The following is an 18,304-nucleotide window of genomic DNA, read 5'->3' on the forward strand; positions in this document are numbered from 1 at the left end:
GTGTTGGCATAGTTTATATAGTGACATTGTGAATAGCTGGAATTTTTTCAGGTTGATGGAACACAATTTTCATAACCATATCCCCTTTATTGCTTAATTTCTGTTGCAAACTATCCTTTATATAGACATTTTATCAGATTCTATTTGGTTCATTTCACTTGGTGGCACTTTACAAAGTAACTAACGGGTAAGGGACATAGATCAGTGAATAAATTATTTACTTCTTCTACACACTGGAGAAATTGTTCTTCACAAAGACTTGCCCAATTTATAATACTACAGTGTGTAAATATTCATGTTTTCCCATAATGCCACCAAATTTTATCCATTTTTCAGTTTCATTTTTTATTGATACTTTGCAATTATCCCTTTTATGTATTTCCCTTCTAGTAAAGATGTTTGTTTTTCCACATAATTGATTTGCATAATTGTTTTTTCCTCATGTGTTAACCATTCAGTTATTTCTTTTGGTCACTTTTGATGTGCAATTTTCATATTCACTTGAATTTACTTGAATCATTTCTACTAGTTCTTATTTTGAACAGCAAAGAGTAGTAGATCTATTTTTAATTTTTGGAGAAACTTTCATACTATTTTCCATAGAAACTAGACAGTGTCACCTCAATAAGCATAATAAGTAAATAAGACAATACATAACTGTAACATAATAATAGTTGAATAAGAAAAAACAATGGAGTTGGCTAATGACACATTTCTCACAGCATATCCCCATCATCATTTCAGAGATGCATGACTGTATAGCTATATATTTTTAAGTTGATGGGATTAACCAGGAAGTCCCTACAAAGGACCAGCTGTAAATCAATGTTTGCTGTATGTATCATGTAGGAAGAGAGGGGTGACTTTAACAATAAATAGAACTTCTTAAAATAAAAACCAAAAATGGGCCTCCTCTGGTGGCACAGGCCGTTGAGCACAGTGCTGTGAAGCTGTCTGCAGCCTCTGCAGCGCTGGTTCCATCCCAGCCAGCCAGTGAGAATCTCACATGGTGCAACAGATCTCTCCTGTCTCGCCCGCTGCTCCCCTCAGCAGTGTGTTTCAGTTAATCTGCCTGTTCTGTTCCCGGCTCTGTCTCGGTTGAATACTCTCACCCTCCCATGCATCTGGTCTGTACCCTGGTTCTTGTATGCATGAATAAATAAATCTTTAAAAAAAAAATGAAGTGTGCAAAATCTCTGAACTAAGGCATATGTCTCTGTACTGATGTTTTAAAGGTTTTTGAATAAAATTTTATTTTTTAGCTATAATAAAAGAAAAAATAGAAATCATCCCAAGAATTATTTTATATGGAAAAGAAAGACCATTAGCATTTTGTTGGATTTCTTTACAATGTTATTTCTATATTACATATCCATTCACATTAATGTTGGCATCTATTATATCAAAATTGTGTGCCTTCCTCTTTCACTTAATATGATCTTATATCCTTTTACTACCTCTAAAATCATCATTCTATTAACTACATGATATATCATAAAATTTACTGTGCTTTATGTACCAAATTTCCTATTTATCAACATTTAAATTGCTTACTTGGAATGTGTGTGTGTGTGTATGTGTATGTGTGTGTGTGTATGTGTATGTGTGTGTGCAATGCTAAATAATGCCATGGTGAGATCTCTTACATAAATTTTAGTGTTTATCTCTAGTTTTAGAAGTTACTCCAAGTGTAATTACCATTGCACTTCTCTGATGTGAACCATTTTAGTACTCTTGATAGCAGTTGCCAAATTATCCAATCTACATTCCACTGATGTGTAGGATTACCTTCCTTATTCCTTATTACAAGTTTCTGATCTTTGCCAACTTGATAAATAATAAGCTACTCTTTAATCTATATTTTATTTTTAAAATAAATGCATTGGTGCTTTCCTTTGAAGTTTCTTTTGTTGTATTTCATTGTGTGAATGTTACATTTCTATATTCAGACCTATGTACATTACCTTTGATAATATCTTCATTTCTTCAGAAATTAAGATTTTTCTTTTCTCTCCTAAGGAAATGTGCATGCAAAAAGGTTTGGGGATATATGAGTTCTTCTATGTGAAAACCAGGTGTCCATCTGACTCATGCTGTTATTGCCCCCACAGTTGCTGGAGAAGGGCCTCCCCAGTATGCAGCAGCCCCTCCTCCAGGTGATCTATAGTCTGCTCAGCTACATGGACCTTTCAGTCATTCCTGTCAAGCAATTTAATGTGGAAGTCCTCAAGACCATTGAAAAATATGTGCAAGTGAGTATTTGAACAACTTCACTTATGAACCAGGATGTTGCCAAAGAGTCATTCCAGAAAGATTGAGACTTTGCAGGCAGTTTGTACTTAGCTTCAAATTTTGAGGACTACCAGGCCACACATGCATAACACATGGAGAACAGCCACACAGAGGTTGACCACTCCCTGCATGGCACAGTGAAGGGGAAGGTAGGTCCAGGCTCTGGTGTGTTCCTAAGTCTTCTGAGGACACATTTCTACCTCTTGGGGCTTCAAGTGGGATATTAAAAGCACACACTTGGCTGGAAGGATAGGGACAGGTCTTATTTAGAGTATCCTATTTCAGAGAAGTAGACAGGCAAAGGAACTCAAATGTGTCAGATTTTAGGCCATGTTTTAACTATGTAAAGGGTTAATTCTGAGATTAAAATCATCACTGTAGGGTTAAGGTAACTTAGTTAAGAAACTTGAACATATGTACATGAAAATACTCTAACAAATAAACATGGGAATATACTTGGTAAGTTGTAGTTTTTAAGGGTAAATGCTAAGTTTTCTCTGGTTAAAATATTGACAAAGCCATGCAATGTAAATTTTAAACATTTTTTTCCATCCTCACTTCATCAAATCACAACACTTGCAAAAATTAGTTAATGCTAAAAATGATCTCCAAACTATTTTTTTTTCTTTTTTAAGTGACATTGCTCCAATAACAGTTGTGCCACATATTAGGCATTCGGGAACACCTTCTCAATGGGCAACACTCACAGGAGACAGAGGGTCAGGTCACAGCTTTCTATTAATGCGCCCATTCCACTGGCTCATTAGGCTGCCCATGGGCCATCTCTGCCCCTCAATATCTTATCTTGAGTGGTAGCTGATTTCAAATTCAAACTGTGACCTCCCATGTGCAGGATTTAACAGCAAAGGAAATGTGTTATAGTTTATGATTTTATTCCAAAGCCTAAGCATTTAATAATAAAAACTTTTATCAAACTTGCTTGTCTATGTTCAATATTTTTGTGAGAGAAACACCTCAGTCTGCCTAGGAATTGCCAAGAATCAAATATGGTAAAATAAATTGAGTCTTACAGAAGCAGTAGGTGTTGATAATCTGATTAGAACAGGAGGGCATTCCAGAATGTGGGAATAGCATGACCTAAGAAGCTATGAGACCTTGCCTGACTTTGGGAGCTGTAAGAGTAGGCACACACACACACACACGCACTCACACTCACCCCGTAAGCCATGCTTGTGTGGACCCCACCCTGTCCACCAGAGGGAGCTCCTGGAGGAATTTAGGCAGGAAAGTGGCATGATCTGAAGAGTTCTAGAAAGATACCCTGTAACTGTAATGGATGTGATAGTCTTAAGTAGAGGCTGCAAGCAGGAAGGCCAGTTACAAACCACTGGAATAGTACTAACAGAGGCCAGAAAAGATTCAGCTGAGCTAGTACAGCAGGAATGGAGCCAAGGATATAAGAGAGGAGTTAAGAATGGCTCCCAGATTTCTGGGTTAGAACACAGGGGAGATACTGAGCAAGGGGAGAAGAGGGCTGAAAGCCGAGATTAGGGACTCAGAAAGCAAATGGGGCAGAGAGAACCAGAGTAGTAGGAAAGGGCCAAGGAACTCTGGAAACTGGAGGCAGGGAGAATTTTGAGAAAGAGTGAATGGTCAAGGCCTCCCCGGTGGCGCAGCGGTTGAGCGCTGGGTTGCGAAGCTGCCCGCAGCCTCTGCGGCGCCAGTTCGATCCCAGGCTGCTCCTCGGCCACCGGAGGAGGGTCCCACATGGTGCGCAGACCTCTCCTGCCGCCCGCTGCTCCCCTCAGCAGTGTACTTCAGTCCTTCTGCCTGCTCTGCTCCCCACTCTGGCTCTGGTGAATTCTCTCACCCTCCCACGCTTCTGACTGTACCCAGTGCATGTATAAACAAAAACAAACAAACAAACAAATAAAAAATAAATAAATAAATAAATAAATAAATAAAACATGCCTCTATTAAAAAAAAAAAAAAGAGTGAATGGTCAGTAGTACAAAAATGCTTTGGGGATTGTTTCGTTGGTTTGCTTTGTTTTTTTCCAAATTAAGGAGATACCTCATTAGCAAAAATGGTACCTTGTTATTTTTGACTTTCATTTCTTTGAATATAGACAAAATTGGTCTCTTTTGTGTGCTTGTTTCCTAAATGTAGTTCATGTTATATATAAATTGTCTTTTCATGTCATTTGTCTTTCTCTTGTGGAATTTCATGCATTGTTTTAGATCAGTGAATCCTAACTGGTCACAATACATTTCAGTAGCTACCGTTTTATTAGCTTCAAAAAATGAAATTTTTTTTTTTGAGGTATAAAAAAGTATTCTTTCTTTTTTTTGTGTTTTTTGTTTGTCTGTTTTTCCTCATTGCTATACAGTTCTTCTACTAGTAAATATTGCAATAGCCAGGCCTCATGAACTGGGGGGCTGTCCCATTTGCAGGGTCTCACGTCACTTCAGTAGGGGGCAAATCGGCTGTAGCCACCTCGGTATAAACTTGCCACAGCGCAAAAAATGAAATTTTTAAACACTAATTGTTTTGTTTCCTTCAGAGTGTTCACTGGAGAGAAGCTTTGAATATACTGAAGCTGGTAGTTTCTCGATCTGCCAGCCTAGTTTTGCCTTCCTACCAGCAGAGTGACCTCTCAAAAATAGAAATACATCGTGTATGGACTAGTGCTTCTAAGGAATTACCTGGAAAAACCCTGGACTTTCACTTTGACATTTCAGAGGTATGTAAACTATTTCTGTAAACTTTAGCATGAATATATATTGGCAAAGGTCAAAAGTAATTGCCTGGAGAAAGGGAAACTTATGTTTACTTCAAATGGAGACTTCTAAGGTCTAAATTAGGTTCTGTTTTTAAGAACACATTGAGTGTCAGATTCACTGGGACTCTCTACTGGCAGCTTTTAAAATAGAAATAGCCTCGGTTACATAAAAATGATTTTTTTTTTTTTTGTGGGACCCTCGCCAGTGGCTGGGGATCGAACTGGCACTGCAGAGGCTGCAGGCAGCCTTGCAACACAGCGCTCAACTGCTGCGCCACCAGGGGAGGCCCTAAAAATGAATTTTTAAAAAGATAAATTTAAAACGGCTTGATCTTTAACATTAAGCAATGACCTTCACTTATTATTGATCTGACAACTGCCATGTACTGTCTTTACATCTACAACCTTTCAGAACTATTAATGAGCAGTCCCTATAATTTCCATTCTCTTTTTTAAAGACACCAATCATCGGGAGGCGATATGATGAACTGCAGAACTCCTCTGGGCGTGACGGGAAGCCTAGGGCCATGGCGGTAACCCGGAGTACGTCTTCCACCTCGTCAGGCTCCAACTCCAATGTCCTTGTTCCTGTAAGCTGGAAGAGGCCCCAGTATTCTCAGGTATAGAATCATGGACTCCCAAGATTGTAAGGGAGCCTAGGGGATCTTTTGAGCCCAACTGCCCATGTGATAGGGAGTTCCTCCTCCCAACATTGCCATCTAGGCCTCCACACTTCAGGTCCAAGGCAACCCATTTTACCTTTGACAGCTCTTTACATTGAGTCGAAGTCAGACTCTTTCTTTGACCCACTGGTCCCAGTTCTCTTAAGGTTTAGAAAAAGAAAGCTGATGTCTTGTTCATATGGTAGTCTTTCCAATGTTTAAAGAAACCCTACCCCCTCTGCCACTCACCCAATGAGTCCTCTTTGCTCCAAAATATTAGATCCTAGTTCTCCCAGCCAATTCCGGATGATGGGGCTGCACAGCCAGGACAGTTCTGGCTGCTGCCCTCTGAGCATGCACTCCAGTCTCCATGCACATTCTGAGCCATACAGAGCACAGTGGGCTAGAAATCTCTCTCTAGTTTAATTTTCACAACTTAAGACTGTATTCAGTATATGTGTGATAGCCATTGGACTGTCAAGTAAAACTGCGTTATTCAGGACTGTATTATTTGGTGGCATATGACAGAAGCCAAGTGAATAATTACCTTAAGTGAAAAAGGAATTTATTAACTCATTGTTATTAAAGGTAAGCACAACTAGACTGTAATGTCAAATTCAGGACCTGGGTTCTCTTCCTCACTCTCTCTCTCTCTGCACTTAATAGGAGAGGAACCCTTCCCGAGAAAGAAATAGGGACTGAGTTACTGGAACAGGCAAAGTGGGTGCTGAGCAGGGAAAACACTTGGTTTGCATGCACAGCTGGGCTCACCTTCTCTCTCAAAGGTCAGGGAAATGAAAGGTACACAGTGTCTGCAGAACACAGTCTGTTTCAGTGAATGCCCATTGTGTTGCTGAATAAGAGATTTGGAAAAGAGAAGAAAAATATACAACCCAATTCCAAATGCCTCTCTATTGATTCCCCTTCCAGAACTGTAAAGTGACCACTAAAACTTAGGGAAATTGCCTTGAAAATGACACTGTATTGACTGTCCCTTCTATAATTTAGGAAGAGGCTGAAGTGAACCAAGTTCCATTAAGAAGGACAATCTGTGAGTGATAATGACCTCCTGGCAGTCTCCACATAAACTTAAATCAGATTAAAGGGGGAAATAATTTGAAAGAGGATTAGGAAGATTGCTTTAAGAGTGATTCTAAGGTACATTAACATGTTTTAGGTCTGGTTACTCCTTTTCATTCTCAACTCACCAGTCATTCTGAGCCCGGTTTATCTATGTCATGGCTCCATGTGTATGGGCTAAAAAGAAGGTTCATGAAGAAAAACAAAAAGTTGAATGTGGTTAACTTTAGAAACCATATTTTGAAAAAGACTTAATAGGGCTTACAAATAATTGAAATGTTTAATTTTTCAGAATGTAAAGTTATTCTCTATTTTGAGGAAAACAAGTTTGTGTTGTAATGTAGTAGAATCAATTAATTCAGGTGGAAGAAAAGCCTTGCTAGTGCTGAAGTATAGCACACAAGAAAAGATTATCAAGGAGAGTAATGAATATTTGCTGAAACCTGGGATTGATTCCCCAGTCACTAGGGAAAACTTATCAGTACTGTCTAGTAGTGACATAACACAAGCGTCATTTTAAATTTTCTAATAGTTACTATTGAAAAATGTAAAAAGAAACAGGTAAAATTAACTTTAATAATGTATTTTTCTTATCATACTAAGTTGTTGTATGTTTGGTTATCTCAGTTCTCACTGGCCACATTTCAAGAGTGATGGCTCTGTGGGCTAGTGGCTGCAGAATTAAAGGATATTTGATCACAGAATCCCATGATTAAAACCTATGTGTGTTTTTCTTTTCTAGAAGAGAACAAAGGAGAAGTTGGTGCATGTCCTTTCCCTGTGTGGCCAAGAAGTAGGACTAAGCAAAAATCCATCAGTGAGTTACAATATATCTATCACGTATTATTTTTACTTTGGTATCCTGTCTCTTTTACCTTTGTCCCATGTTTACCTTTCGCTATATAGTGTAGAAGATTCAACTGAGTTACAAGTGTGGTATCTGCCACCTGGATCAAACCTCTGGATTATTTCTTTATGATTCTTTTTTTAAGTTTTATTATTTATTTATACAAGATCCAGTGTATAGGCCAGATCCGCGGGAGGGTGAGAGGATTCACCAGAGACAGAGCGGGGAACAGAACAGGCAGACTGACAAAATACACTGCTGAGGGAAGCAGCAGGCGAGACAGGAGAGGTCTGCTGCACCATGTGGGACCCTCGCCAGCTGGCCAGGATCAAACTAGTGCTGCAGAGGCTGCGGACAGCTTCACAGTGCAGCGCTCAACCGCCTGAGCCACCAGAAAAAAAGGAAAGTTTTTTTGGTTACCTGCTCCAGTTTCTCTGTAAATAAACTGTTATTTTCCTTTTTTAATTTCTTGCATTTTTTAACAAATATGCCCACACTCCCTTAAAATATATGTGACTATCTCCTGTACCCCAATATATGATATACATTCCTTTGGGGTATAATTTCACCTTTGTACACACACCTCTTCCTATGATATCATTATTTTACAATACACAATAAGAATGAAAATAATAGCATGTTTTTTACTATAAAATCCTTCTACTGTTTTATAGTAAAAAAGAAAAATTTGCCTTTGGACTTTGAAATGAAAGAATGGTAGAAGTACTAGAAGTTAACTTTTGAAGCATTTATAAAATTTGGAAAATTCAAATTGTGTGTGAGTAGCTAAAGCTTAGGGTTTGGTTTGACCAGATAATTTTATATCATCTTTTTCACAACATCTTTATTAATAACCAAAACAGAAATAGCAAACTTAAAAAAAAAATCCCTAATTAAGAATTAGCAAACAATTTCTCTGTGGAGCTATTTTTTAAATCCCATATTGTATTCACTAATGTAGTACATGAGCAGGTGAAATATTAGAGGTTTATAAATACTTGGTAAAGTGCAAATTGATATTTCTTATCTGGGCAAGCATCCCAGCCAGCCATCAGCTAAGTATGGCCTCCTCTGAACTCACCTTTTTAGTGTTATTGATCAGCATATTTGTTGCTGTTCCTGTGACATCATTTAGGATGGAGGGGACAAGGTGGCTGCCTCAGGGGTAGAGGGCACCTCCAGCCCCCAGAGAGAGAACAGGAGCTCACAGCCTCCGCGTTGAAGCACCGTCACCAAGGACCATCCTGACTGCCATTATGGCTGATAGTCTGAGGCCACTCTAGCTGGAAATGTTTCCCTGGAGAACTTTACAAAAACAAATAAGAAAAACAACATCACGTGGGAAAAGGAACCTTCAACCAAGGAAGTCAGAATTCCATTCTCTTCTCTCACTAGCAGATGGGCCCTCAATGCCATTTACCTCAGATAGCCATTTGCACATTCTGTACAAACTTGCATCGTGTTTTGTTTTGTGAGAATATAGTACAAAGCATATGGCTATTTTCAAACACTGGGAGGAAAAATATCTATTTACAACCCAGTTGCTCTTTTTACCCTTTTTTCCCCACGATGAACAATATGACACAATTTTTTTCTTACATCATTGTTCATTTTTGTACAGTAATTGGTTTCTCCCCTCAGGTGTAGTCCCCATAGTTGTCACACCACCACAGCACCTGTGATCCATCACCACATTCCCTTTTGCTCTTCCTCCCCTGTTTTGACCGCTCTCCCTCCCTCTTTTCACTTTTGAGAGACAATTGTTATATTTAAATTCTTATAAATCATTTTTTCATTTGTCAAGGAAGGGTAAGATGTTATAATGGTTGTGTAAAGAATTTTGTTCACAAATTTGTTCACAAATTATATTGTTCACTTTCATATTAGTCTCTTCAGGAGAGGCTAAATATTTAGGTTCATTTGCAGTTATTATTTCTACAAAGGTCTATTAAAATGCCCCCATGAAAAGAACCTAAACATAAAGACACAATTTTAATACTGAAGATTTTAACAGGAAAAAGGTTTGGTTTAGTTGGGTTTGGTTTAAAACAACAGGATAGAAATTTAAGTATAAATTATGAGAAGGGATGCTCATTTACATATCTGTAACTAAAAATGAACACATATTGTACATTTTGATTATTGTTTCTTATTCCTTACCAATTGCTGGTTTAACTCTTAAAGGGTTAAATCCTTTGCTCTCACAGCTGATTGGTATCAGTAGTCCTTAAATTATTCTGTGATAATATGTATTTGATGTGTGTGTGTATGTGAATGTGAACAATTTTGAACCTCAGTCAGTTCAGAAACAGTGGGAAATTTCTTGGCTGCTCTAGTTTATGAAACACATGCACAGTTTTTCTTACACACATACACACACACACACACACACATATGCACACACACTCAAATAGAATTCAGTCTTCATTAAGAAACAGCAATTTAACTTCTGGACATTTCCCCAGAGCATGGACTTGCATCTCTGCCATGAGTTTAATCAGAAGGCACCTGTCCAACATAAATAATGAAAGAACATTCTAAAAATACCCACTTAAGGAATTAGGTGTGTACTGGAAATACAGTGCTATAAAGAGCCAATTAGTTTTCTTAGCACACACAACCAAAGGGAGGACTGTTTTCTCAGGAGAGGACTCTCTGATTTGTAGGTGATTTTTTCATCCTGTGGGGATTTGGATCTGCTTGAGCACCAGACAAGCTTAGTGTCTTCTGAGGACGGCGCCCGAGAACAGGAGAACATGGATGACACAAACAGTGAGCAGCAGTTTCGAGTCTTTAGAGACTTCGATTTCCTAGATGTGGAACTGGAAGATGGAGAGGTACAGTGTATTCTCTGTAAAAATAATTCACTCAATCTTTTCCTTGACTAACAAAAGTTTCTTTTTACCTGCTAAAAGAGTTCTTACAACAGTCTTTAATTGGAAAGCTATATACTTTATTTTGAATCAACTTATTCAAAGTACAGCAGCTTAACTTTGGCAAAAGTTACCACACCCTTCCTGTCTAAGCCCACAGCAAAAGCTGCCAAGTTATTTTTAAATGGCAAAGAGCTAACTTTTAATGACCACACAAAGACTGTGTGTGTGTGTGTATAGTCCAAAGCTGAACTAAAAAAAAATTCACAAAAACATTGAAGTTGTGAGTCTGTTCACGAGTACCTGGCAAGATATGCTAAGCATTTAACTATTTTAAAGGTGAAATTGCTCTAATTCAATTACTTCAAAGTTTGCCTGCCACAACATGAGTTGGCAGCCCGAGGGCTTCAGCATCTTCAAGCTGTGTTTGATGAAATTGTTAGAACTTGAAACTAGACACAGGATGCACAGAGCTCTTGCCTCAGTTTTAGGTAATAGCTAGTGTGCCAGCACCTGGAGCAGCAGAATTCAAGTCTCGGCTGGCAAATGTATATTCACTTATTTTGAATGATAATCATAGTAATAAGATGCTTTCAAGCATGAATCATGTTTTTGGAAAACTAGGAGTGAAAGAAAGAGCATCTCTGCTACTCTTATTTCAATAGCTTAGGGGAATGTTCCAGGTAGTTTTTTGCCTTATGGGATGAAAACTAAATCACTGAAGGGAGATTAGCATATAAAAATAGCTGGTATCAAGCCAGGCGCGTGGTGTTGCTCAACAGACTTAGCCCACATTTAAATAAGTATACAAAGGACTTTCTGCTAGTCTTCCAATTAAAATGGAAGCCCAAATTCAAAGCATAGTATATTCTGTGGTGGGTAGGCACTTCCTAAATTGACTGTAAACTTTTTGAGAAATGATGCTTCAAGTACTTGCATAGCTTCCCTAGAAGGATGTGGCTGCTGACCCATCTGCTTCTGCTAAACTGAGACCAAGGAGCTCTCCACTTTATCTTCCCTGGCCCACTGAGAATTCTAGATGTCTGCACCAGCAGAGAATATTCATATCCACAGAATGAAGATTGTTTTCTTTACCAAACTTCCCCTGGAAAACAGGGGTAGAGGGCAGACTCTTTAAGAAGTGTAAGGGCACTGACCAAAAGCCATCCTATACATGTCAGCTTCACCTTGAGTTGTTCTAGAACCAGTAAAAAGTGTTGTCGTTTCCTGTTAATCATAATTCGTAATAGAGAGATCATTCCCTAAATGCAGTGAAGATTTTTTTAAGTCTAAAACAAAATACAGTTGTTTTAAATACTTTCAAAATACCTCTGAGTCCAGCTATTATGGACTGACAAAAGATTTACTCCCAGATCTGGGCAACCAACCTAATCGTGTCTATTCTTTTTCATTAAATAGTCTGAGGATGTAGTGACTATTATCAGCAAGGGTTTTCCCGGGAACTTTTCAGAATATTAAAAGGTGTCATGTGTTGGCTATAAAATAACCTAAGCAGCAGATAGGCCATGATGAGACTTCTTATTTTGAGCAGAATCAGGTGATTCCCATCTTTTTGTTTTCCAGCGATGACCTTCATTCATTTCCCCGTGACATTAAAGAATTTCCTCACAAGTAAATACTTAGGCATTCCAAAATAAAAAGTGTTGAGGACACCAAAGTTGTCACTGAGGTAGAAAGCTATTTCAGAAATCATATTCACTATGGCTATATTATCCACCACTAAGAGCTTTGGAATTTCTGGTGTTGATACAGACATTTCTCTTTGGGGCCTGTGTATCTTTACTTTTTTTTTGAAAAATACATCTATAGAAGTATATTTTGTTAGCACTGTTAGTTGGTGTTATGTTAAAACTAAAGACAAATGAGCTTAGTGTCTTTAATATAATCATTTTAAATAGAACTTTTATTTGTTTTTCTGTCCATTCAACCTGCTACCCAGGAACTTCAGGTAAGATTATGCTATTTTTAATTCAGATATGCTAGCAGATTTGCATCTTTGCAGATAACAACGTAATTGCTTTTTCTTCCCTTCTAGCATAGGTATGCCTATTTGTGTGTATATTTACATAGAGGTGTGTGTGTGACTTAAGATGTATTTTTCTTGGCTATTCTAGTATGGAAATACTTTCTAAAGTATAAATACAAGGTTTTTTTTTTTAAGCCTTTATACACCTAATTCTTGAACTTGCATGATTATATTTCTTGAGAGAAAGTGAGTTTTCCAGTATGATCCATGAAAATACTAAAATGTCTGCTTAGGCAGTTGTACAACTGGATGGGTTTTGTTCTTAAATTCTTTCATTAAAGGTGAAATCACCAAGCTGCATCTAACAATATGCCATCTATACTTCCCATCGAATCCTTTAATTTTCCAGGAAGTAGGAGCTATCTTTGTATGGAGATTAAAATTTTAATCCAAGTGAGGACCCTTTTGCAAGTAAAAGGGTGTGTTAATAATAATTACACTCAGACAACAGCCATGAATGAACCAGGATCATCCTGGGCAAACTGATCTATGATCACCCTACACCTATGTCTTAACAGACTTACTCTACGTAAAACATATTTTGATCACAGTACACCCAAGTTCACAGAGTCCCAGTATGAAAAAAATTATTTTACAGAAAATTATTTCTAACATTTCATGAATGTTCAATCATTAGTACTTTCTCATCTTAATATAAATCCTTTATATAATTTGATAACTGACACAAATTATTCATAATTAACCATCTCCTAAATTTTCTCACACATAAAAAAATCTGATATTATCAGTAAAACATTATTTTAACTTTTGACCTTGAATGCATATAACATAAGATGCAAATTTGACATTGGCTATGGGAAAAATTGAAGGTCGCTCTCCCTCTAGGGGTATTCTGCGCCATGCTGAGAAGGCCTGGTGGACTTTTAATTGCTATGGACTTTAACTTCGTCCAAATGACAGTACTGTTCCATCTTAAATCCTCATCCATCATCAGGGAAACCATTTTAACACACTTGCCTCTAGTGGAACTATTGCATCCTCTAGCAACACATCCAGATATTATTCCTGCAAATATAGGTTCCCTGACTCCCACTCCTCATATCTGATTGATTCAGGTCTTCTCTAGAGGTGCAATCAAATCAGCAGTAACAGCTACCTGTGCCCTGTAGGGCATTCTCTGACTCTAGACATCTGTCTTTCTTTGCAAGCTTGTGGTTATGTCTCGGGTTCAGCTTGAGAAACTTCTAGAAGTGTTACCTAAGAGAGTTCATTCAACCCATTCATTGATTTTGTGCAAGAGATTAAGTTTTTTGAATTTGTGTTTTATATTTGTATTTGTAAATTTCAGTAATTTTTACATTCTTCAATTTTCTCTGTGTGGTATCTGCATTTTTCTCTATCATTTTTCTTTACACATTTTATTTTTCCCAAAAGTCTTTTCCACTTTTTTTTTTTTTCATTTTTTCGCTGAACTTTTTTTTTAAAGATTTATTTATTTATGCATACAAGAGCTGGGGTACAGGCCAGAGGTATGGGGAGTGAGAGGACTCATCAGAGACAAGAGCTGGGGTACAGGCCAGAGGTATGGGGAGTGAGAGGACTCATCAGAGACAGAGTGGGGAACAGAACAGGCAGATTGACTGAAATACACTGCTGAGGGGAGCAGCAGGCGAGTCAGGAGAGGTCTGCTGTGCCATGTGGGTCACCTTCCTGACCAGGGATCGAACTCATGATGCAGAGGCTGCGGATAGCTTCATAGGTTGCGTCTTAACCCCCTGCGCCACCAGGGAGGCCCTGAAGTAACTATTTTAAAATCCCAGCATAGGGCCTCCCCTGGTGGCGCAGTGGTTGAGTGTTGGTCTGCAAAGCTGCCCGCAGCCTCTGCAGCGCCGGTTTGATCCCTGGCCGCCAGCGAGGGTCCCACATGGCATGACAGGCTTCTCCTGCTGCGCCCGTCAGTCTGCCTGTTCTGTTCCCCACTCTGGCTCTGGTGAATTCTCTCACCCTCACGCTTCTGGCTGTACCCGGTGCTTGTATGAATAAATGAATAAAATCTTTAAAAATTAAAATAAAATAAAATCCCAGCATAACAGCTTTTTCCACCACACACAAAAAAAATATTATTTGGTGCTCACTTGTCACAGCTGATAGAGGTAAAAGGTACAGATACAATTATGAAGTATGAAAGTAATATTCTGAGTTAGCTTTATCTTTAAGATCAAACAGCCCTAAAAATAATCATAAACATCATAAATGGGCATGAATAATGATAACAATTTCTATATCATATCTAGAATGTGTTTAGGATTTGTACCTGTCGCTTTCCCCCATGAATAGCCAAAACACTTTGGAAAAGCTAAGCATCTACTATATAAGAGATATGTGAGAATGTCAAGTTTTGTTTCATTAGAAGCCAGAAAAAATAGACTCTTAAACCAAAGGAATTAATAAATTTAATGGTCACTAATTTTAATAGTAATCTCCATCTCTCATATTATAGTATTATACTATTCACTGAGTTCTCATCAAACAAAGCTATTTTATTTCATATTTCAGTGAACTGTCATTCAGTGTTTCAAAAAGAATAGTAAATAAAAAGATTCTGAGCTAGATTTTATTCAGATTACCCATGTGTTTAGGTTAAAACTTACTTATCCATGAACTAGGTAATAATCTTTTTCATTTATTCCCATCTTAACAGAAAGAAAAATAAAATCCAAATTAGTTTCTAGAAAAAAAATTGTTATTCAGATAAACTGATTTAACATCTGCTGGCTTGTAGAGAAAGCCCAAGTACAATTAAAAGCTAAATTCACAGTTATACCACCACATAGTCCAGTTCTCAGTAAACCAAAACATACATGCCACCAATCATACCTGGTACCAAGTAGTCATTTCCGGGCCAGGGAAGTACTATTTTCCATGTTGGGACAATTATGTAAAAATGAGCCGAAAGTGCAAGTTTAGCCGTGCTGCCCAGGCCTCTGCGTATGCATGACCTGTCAAACTTTGCCCAGCTGCTCTCTGATACTCTTTAACTCTGCATTTTATCTGTGAAAACCGCTGTGACAGAAACAGGCTGGAATGTTAACCTAATGCTCTTTAACTTACAGCCAAGGGGTGTGGAATGTGCTACAAGCATAGCTCCTACTATTCTCCTGAAAAAAATGCTAAGCAAGCAGGGTGCCACGCCTCTTTTGACCTTGTTTAGTAGCAACATTCTCTTTCCTAACAGACTTCGAAACACAAGCACTTAGCGTTTACCAAAACCAACTCGGGGGAAAAATTAAACGTGATCCACCATGCCACACAGAAAAGTGTTTAATTTCTCTTAACTATGCATTCAGGTGAAAACAGTATGCATTTTACTACTTTTCATGTGAGTTAAACAAGATGTTTGGTACCAAGGTTCATGAGGGACTTGAGAATTTAAAATGAAAATATTTATTTCTAAGCTGTGACTAACTGAATGTGTGAAGGTATGTGTGCAGGAAGATTTGGGCATAAAAATCCAGGTGATGGTGTGATTTCAGGGCGAGAGTATGGACAATTTCAACTGGGGAGTGCGCAGGCGTTCTCTGGATAGCCTGGACAAGTGTGACATGCAGCTTCTGGAAGAGCGCCAACTCTCAGGAAGCTCTCCCAGCCTAAATAAAATAAACCATGAAGATTCCGATGAATCCTCTGAGGAGGAGGACCTCACCACCAGCCAGATCCTGGAGCACTCTGACCTAGTAAGTAGAACATTTTCCTCCAAAGAAATTGGGAGACTTTTTTTTAACTGAAACAGTTTCCTGTTAAGCTGAAAAAAAACGTTCCTTAGCTGCCATTTTCTAAAATTTCAGGTGGGTCTGATTCTAACTGGTTTCTAATCTGTAGATGTAAGTGGAAACAAATGCTGGGGTATTTATTCTAAGCCCCAAAAGCCATCAGATCTGTAAGGCCTAGATTTCCCCTAAATAATTTTTATTATGCTGCCATCTTTTTCAAAAATTCTCCGTCCTGAAAATGCATATATTGTGCAAAAATGAAAAATTATATACAATATATATAAAATTAAAATTAAAAAAAATTTTTTTAAAAATTCTCAAACATCTGAAGTTTTAGAAAATGTGACAGACAGGCATTCTGATGTAGTTATCTATAAATATGTGTATCTCTGTTTTGGAGTGCCAGATTGCCAACTGCTATATTTAAGTTCTGAAATGTGTATGTTAAACAGTTAATGCCTATCAACCAACAACTAGCTAATACAAATGTTTGGTCTCTTAAATAAAGAATAACCAGAACTCCTAGAGAATGGAGACTTCATACTGTTTTATTCTCTCTGGTTTCTCAACAGATCATGAATCTCTCCCCTTCTGAGGAGACTAACCCCATGGAATCACTCACCACAGCCTGCGACCTGACTCCTGCCGACCCTCATTCCTTTAATGCCAGAATGGCTAGCTTTGAAGCTTCTTTGCCTGATATGAATAATCTTCAAATTTCTGAGGGTTCAAAGGTGAAGAAACCTTGGCAATTATAATTGTATTTTTTTAAAGATTTATTTATTTATTTATACAAGCACTGGGTACAGTCAGAAATGAGGGAGGGTGAGAGAATTCACCAGAGTCAGAGTGGGGAGCAGAACAGGAAGACTGACAAAGTACACTGCTGAGGGGAGCAGTGGGCAAGAGGAGAGGTCTGCGCTCCATGTGGGACCCTCGCCAGCGGCCAGGGATCGAACCAGTGCTGCAGAGGCTGAATACAGCTTCGCAGCCCAGCACTTTAACCACTGTGCCACCGGGGAGGCCCTATAATTGTATTTTTTAAGGAAAAATGCTTCCAGTTTTCTGAGAACTCTTAGAAGGTTTTAAGTAGAGGGACTATGTTTATCTTTTTTCTTTCCTACTTTTCCATAGTTAATTGGATTTGAGTGTTTTGTTGTTTTACCCTCACAAACTTGAGCAGCCATCTTATTTTTGGTTGAAAAAGGAGTCGATTTGGGGTCTTTTTAATATGACACATTTTGTATTTTCCATATACCATGAACACTGCTTATTAATGGGAAAACAAGTTGGTATGTCTGAGATCACTGTGACTAGGAAACTCTGTTCTTTGTCATGACTTTCAAAAGACAATATGCTAAGTGAGATGTGGGTGTCTGCCTTATTGGGGGAAATTTTTTCCTGTGTAGGAACCATTTATACAATTTGTACATTGATTCAATGCTCGTATTTTGGCGTTCTGTCAGAATTTTCAATGTCAATCATGGCATTATGCCAGATTCACAAAACAGACGGTCCTAGCCAGATCCTCTGAGGAACAAAGTAATGGATCCAATCTCCTTATTTAAAAAAAAAAATCTAAAAATGTATATATTTTTAACATTAATTTCTCAAATTTTTTATAATAGAGCCTATCCGTAAAATTGTTGACTCCCACACTATTCACATATATCCTTATCAACATAGAACTGTATTTTCTTATACTAGAAATACCAAAATAACTACTGCTATTAGGATGAAGTTTTCTTTAAACCTGAGCTTTGGTTATGATAGTATAAGTCTGAAAGAGAAAATAAATAGAATGAAATTTATGAAATTATATTCTTTCTAATACTTGTAGAAAAAGCACAATACTGTCTATTCTGTATTCTTTAATATTATTCTAATAATATTCTAATAATGGATCTGAAACCTAGGAAAATCTACATACTCTAAACCTAAAGCAAGGGCAATCACCCAAATTGCAACTAAAACTGCAATTAAAACTTAAAGAAAAATTATTTCCAAGATTGCCCCATTGCAAAAGGAC

General features: G+C 37.9%; 1 protein-coding gene across 3 annotated transcripts in view; it reads left to right on the forward strand.

Annotated features, from left to right (window-relative positions):
- FRY (FRY microtubule binding protein) overlaps positions 1-18,304 on the forward strand; it is a 386,045-nt gene that overhangs the window by 332,378 nt on the left and 35,363 nt on the right. For all 3 annotated transcript variants that reach the window (XM_054701594.1, XM_054701593.1, XM_037527137.2), the window contains 7 exons: positions 2,112-2,252; positions 4,817-4,996; positions 5,494-5,655; positions 7,520-7,594; positions 10,291-10,461; positions 16,039-16,239; positions 16,848-17,009. In XM_054701594.1, the coding sequence (XP_054557569.1) occupies positions 2,112-2,252; positions 4,817-4,996; positions 5,494-5,655; positions 7,520-7,594; positions 10,291-10,461; positions 16,039-16,239; positions 16,848-17,009 (1,092 nt within the window). The remainder of the gene's footprint in view (positions 1-2,111; positions 2,253-4,816; positions 4,997-5,493; positions 5,656-7,519; positions 7,595-10,290; positions 10,462-16,038; positions 16,240-16,847; positions 17,010-18,304) is intronic.

This window comes from Talpa occidentalis, unplaced genomic scaffold (assembly GCF_014898055.3).
Source record: "Talpa occidentalis isolate TD23 unplaced genomic scaffold, MPIMG_talOcc4v2.1 talOcc4.5, whole genome shotgun sequence".
Classification (NCBI taxonomy): domain Eukaryota; kingdom Metazoa; phylum Chordata; class Mammalia; order Eulipotyphla; family Talpidae; genus Talpa; species Talpa occidentalis.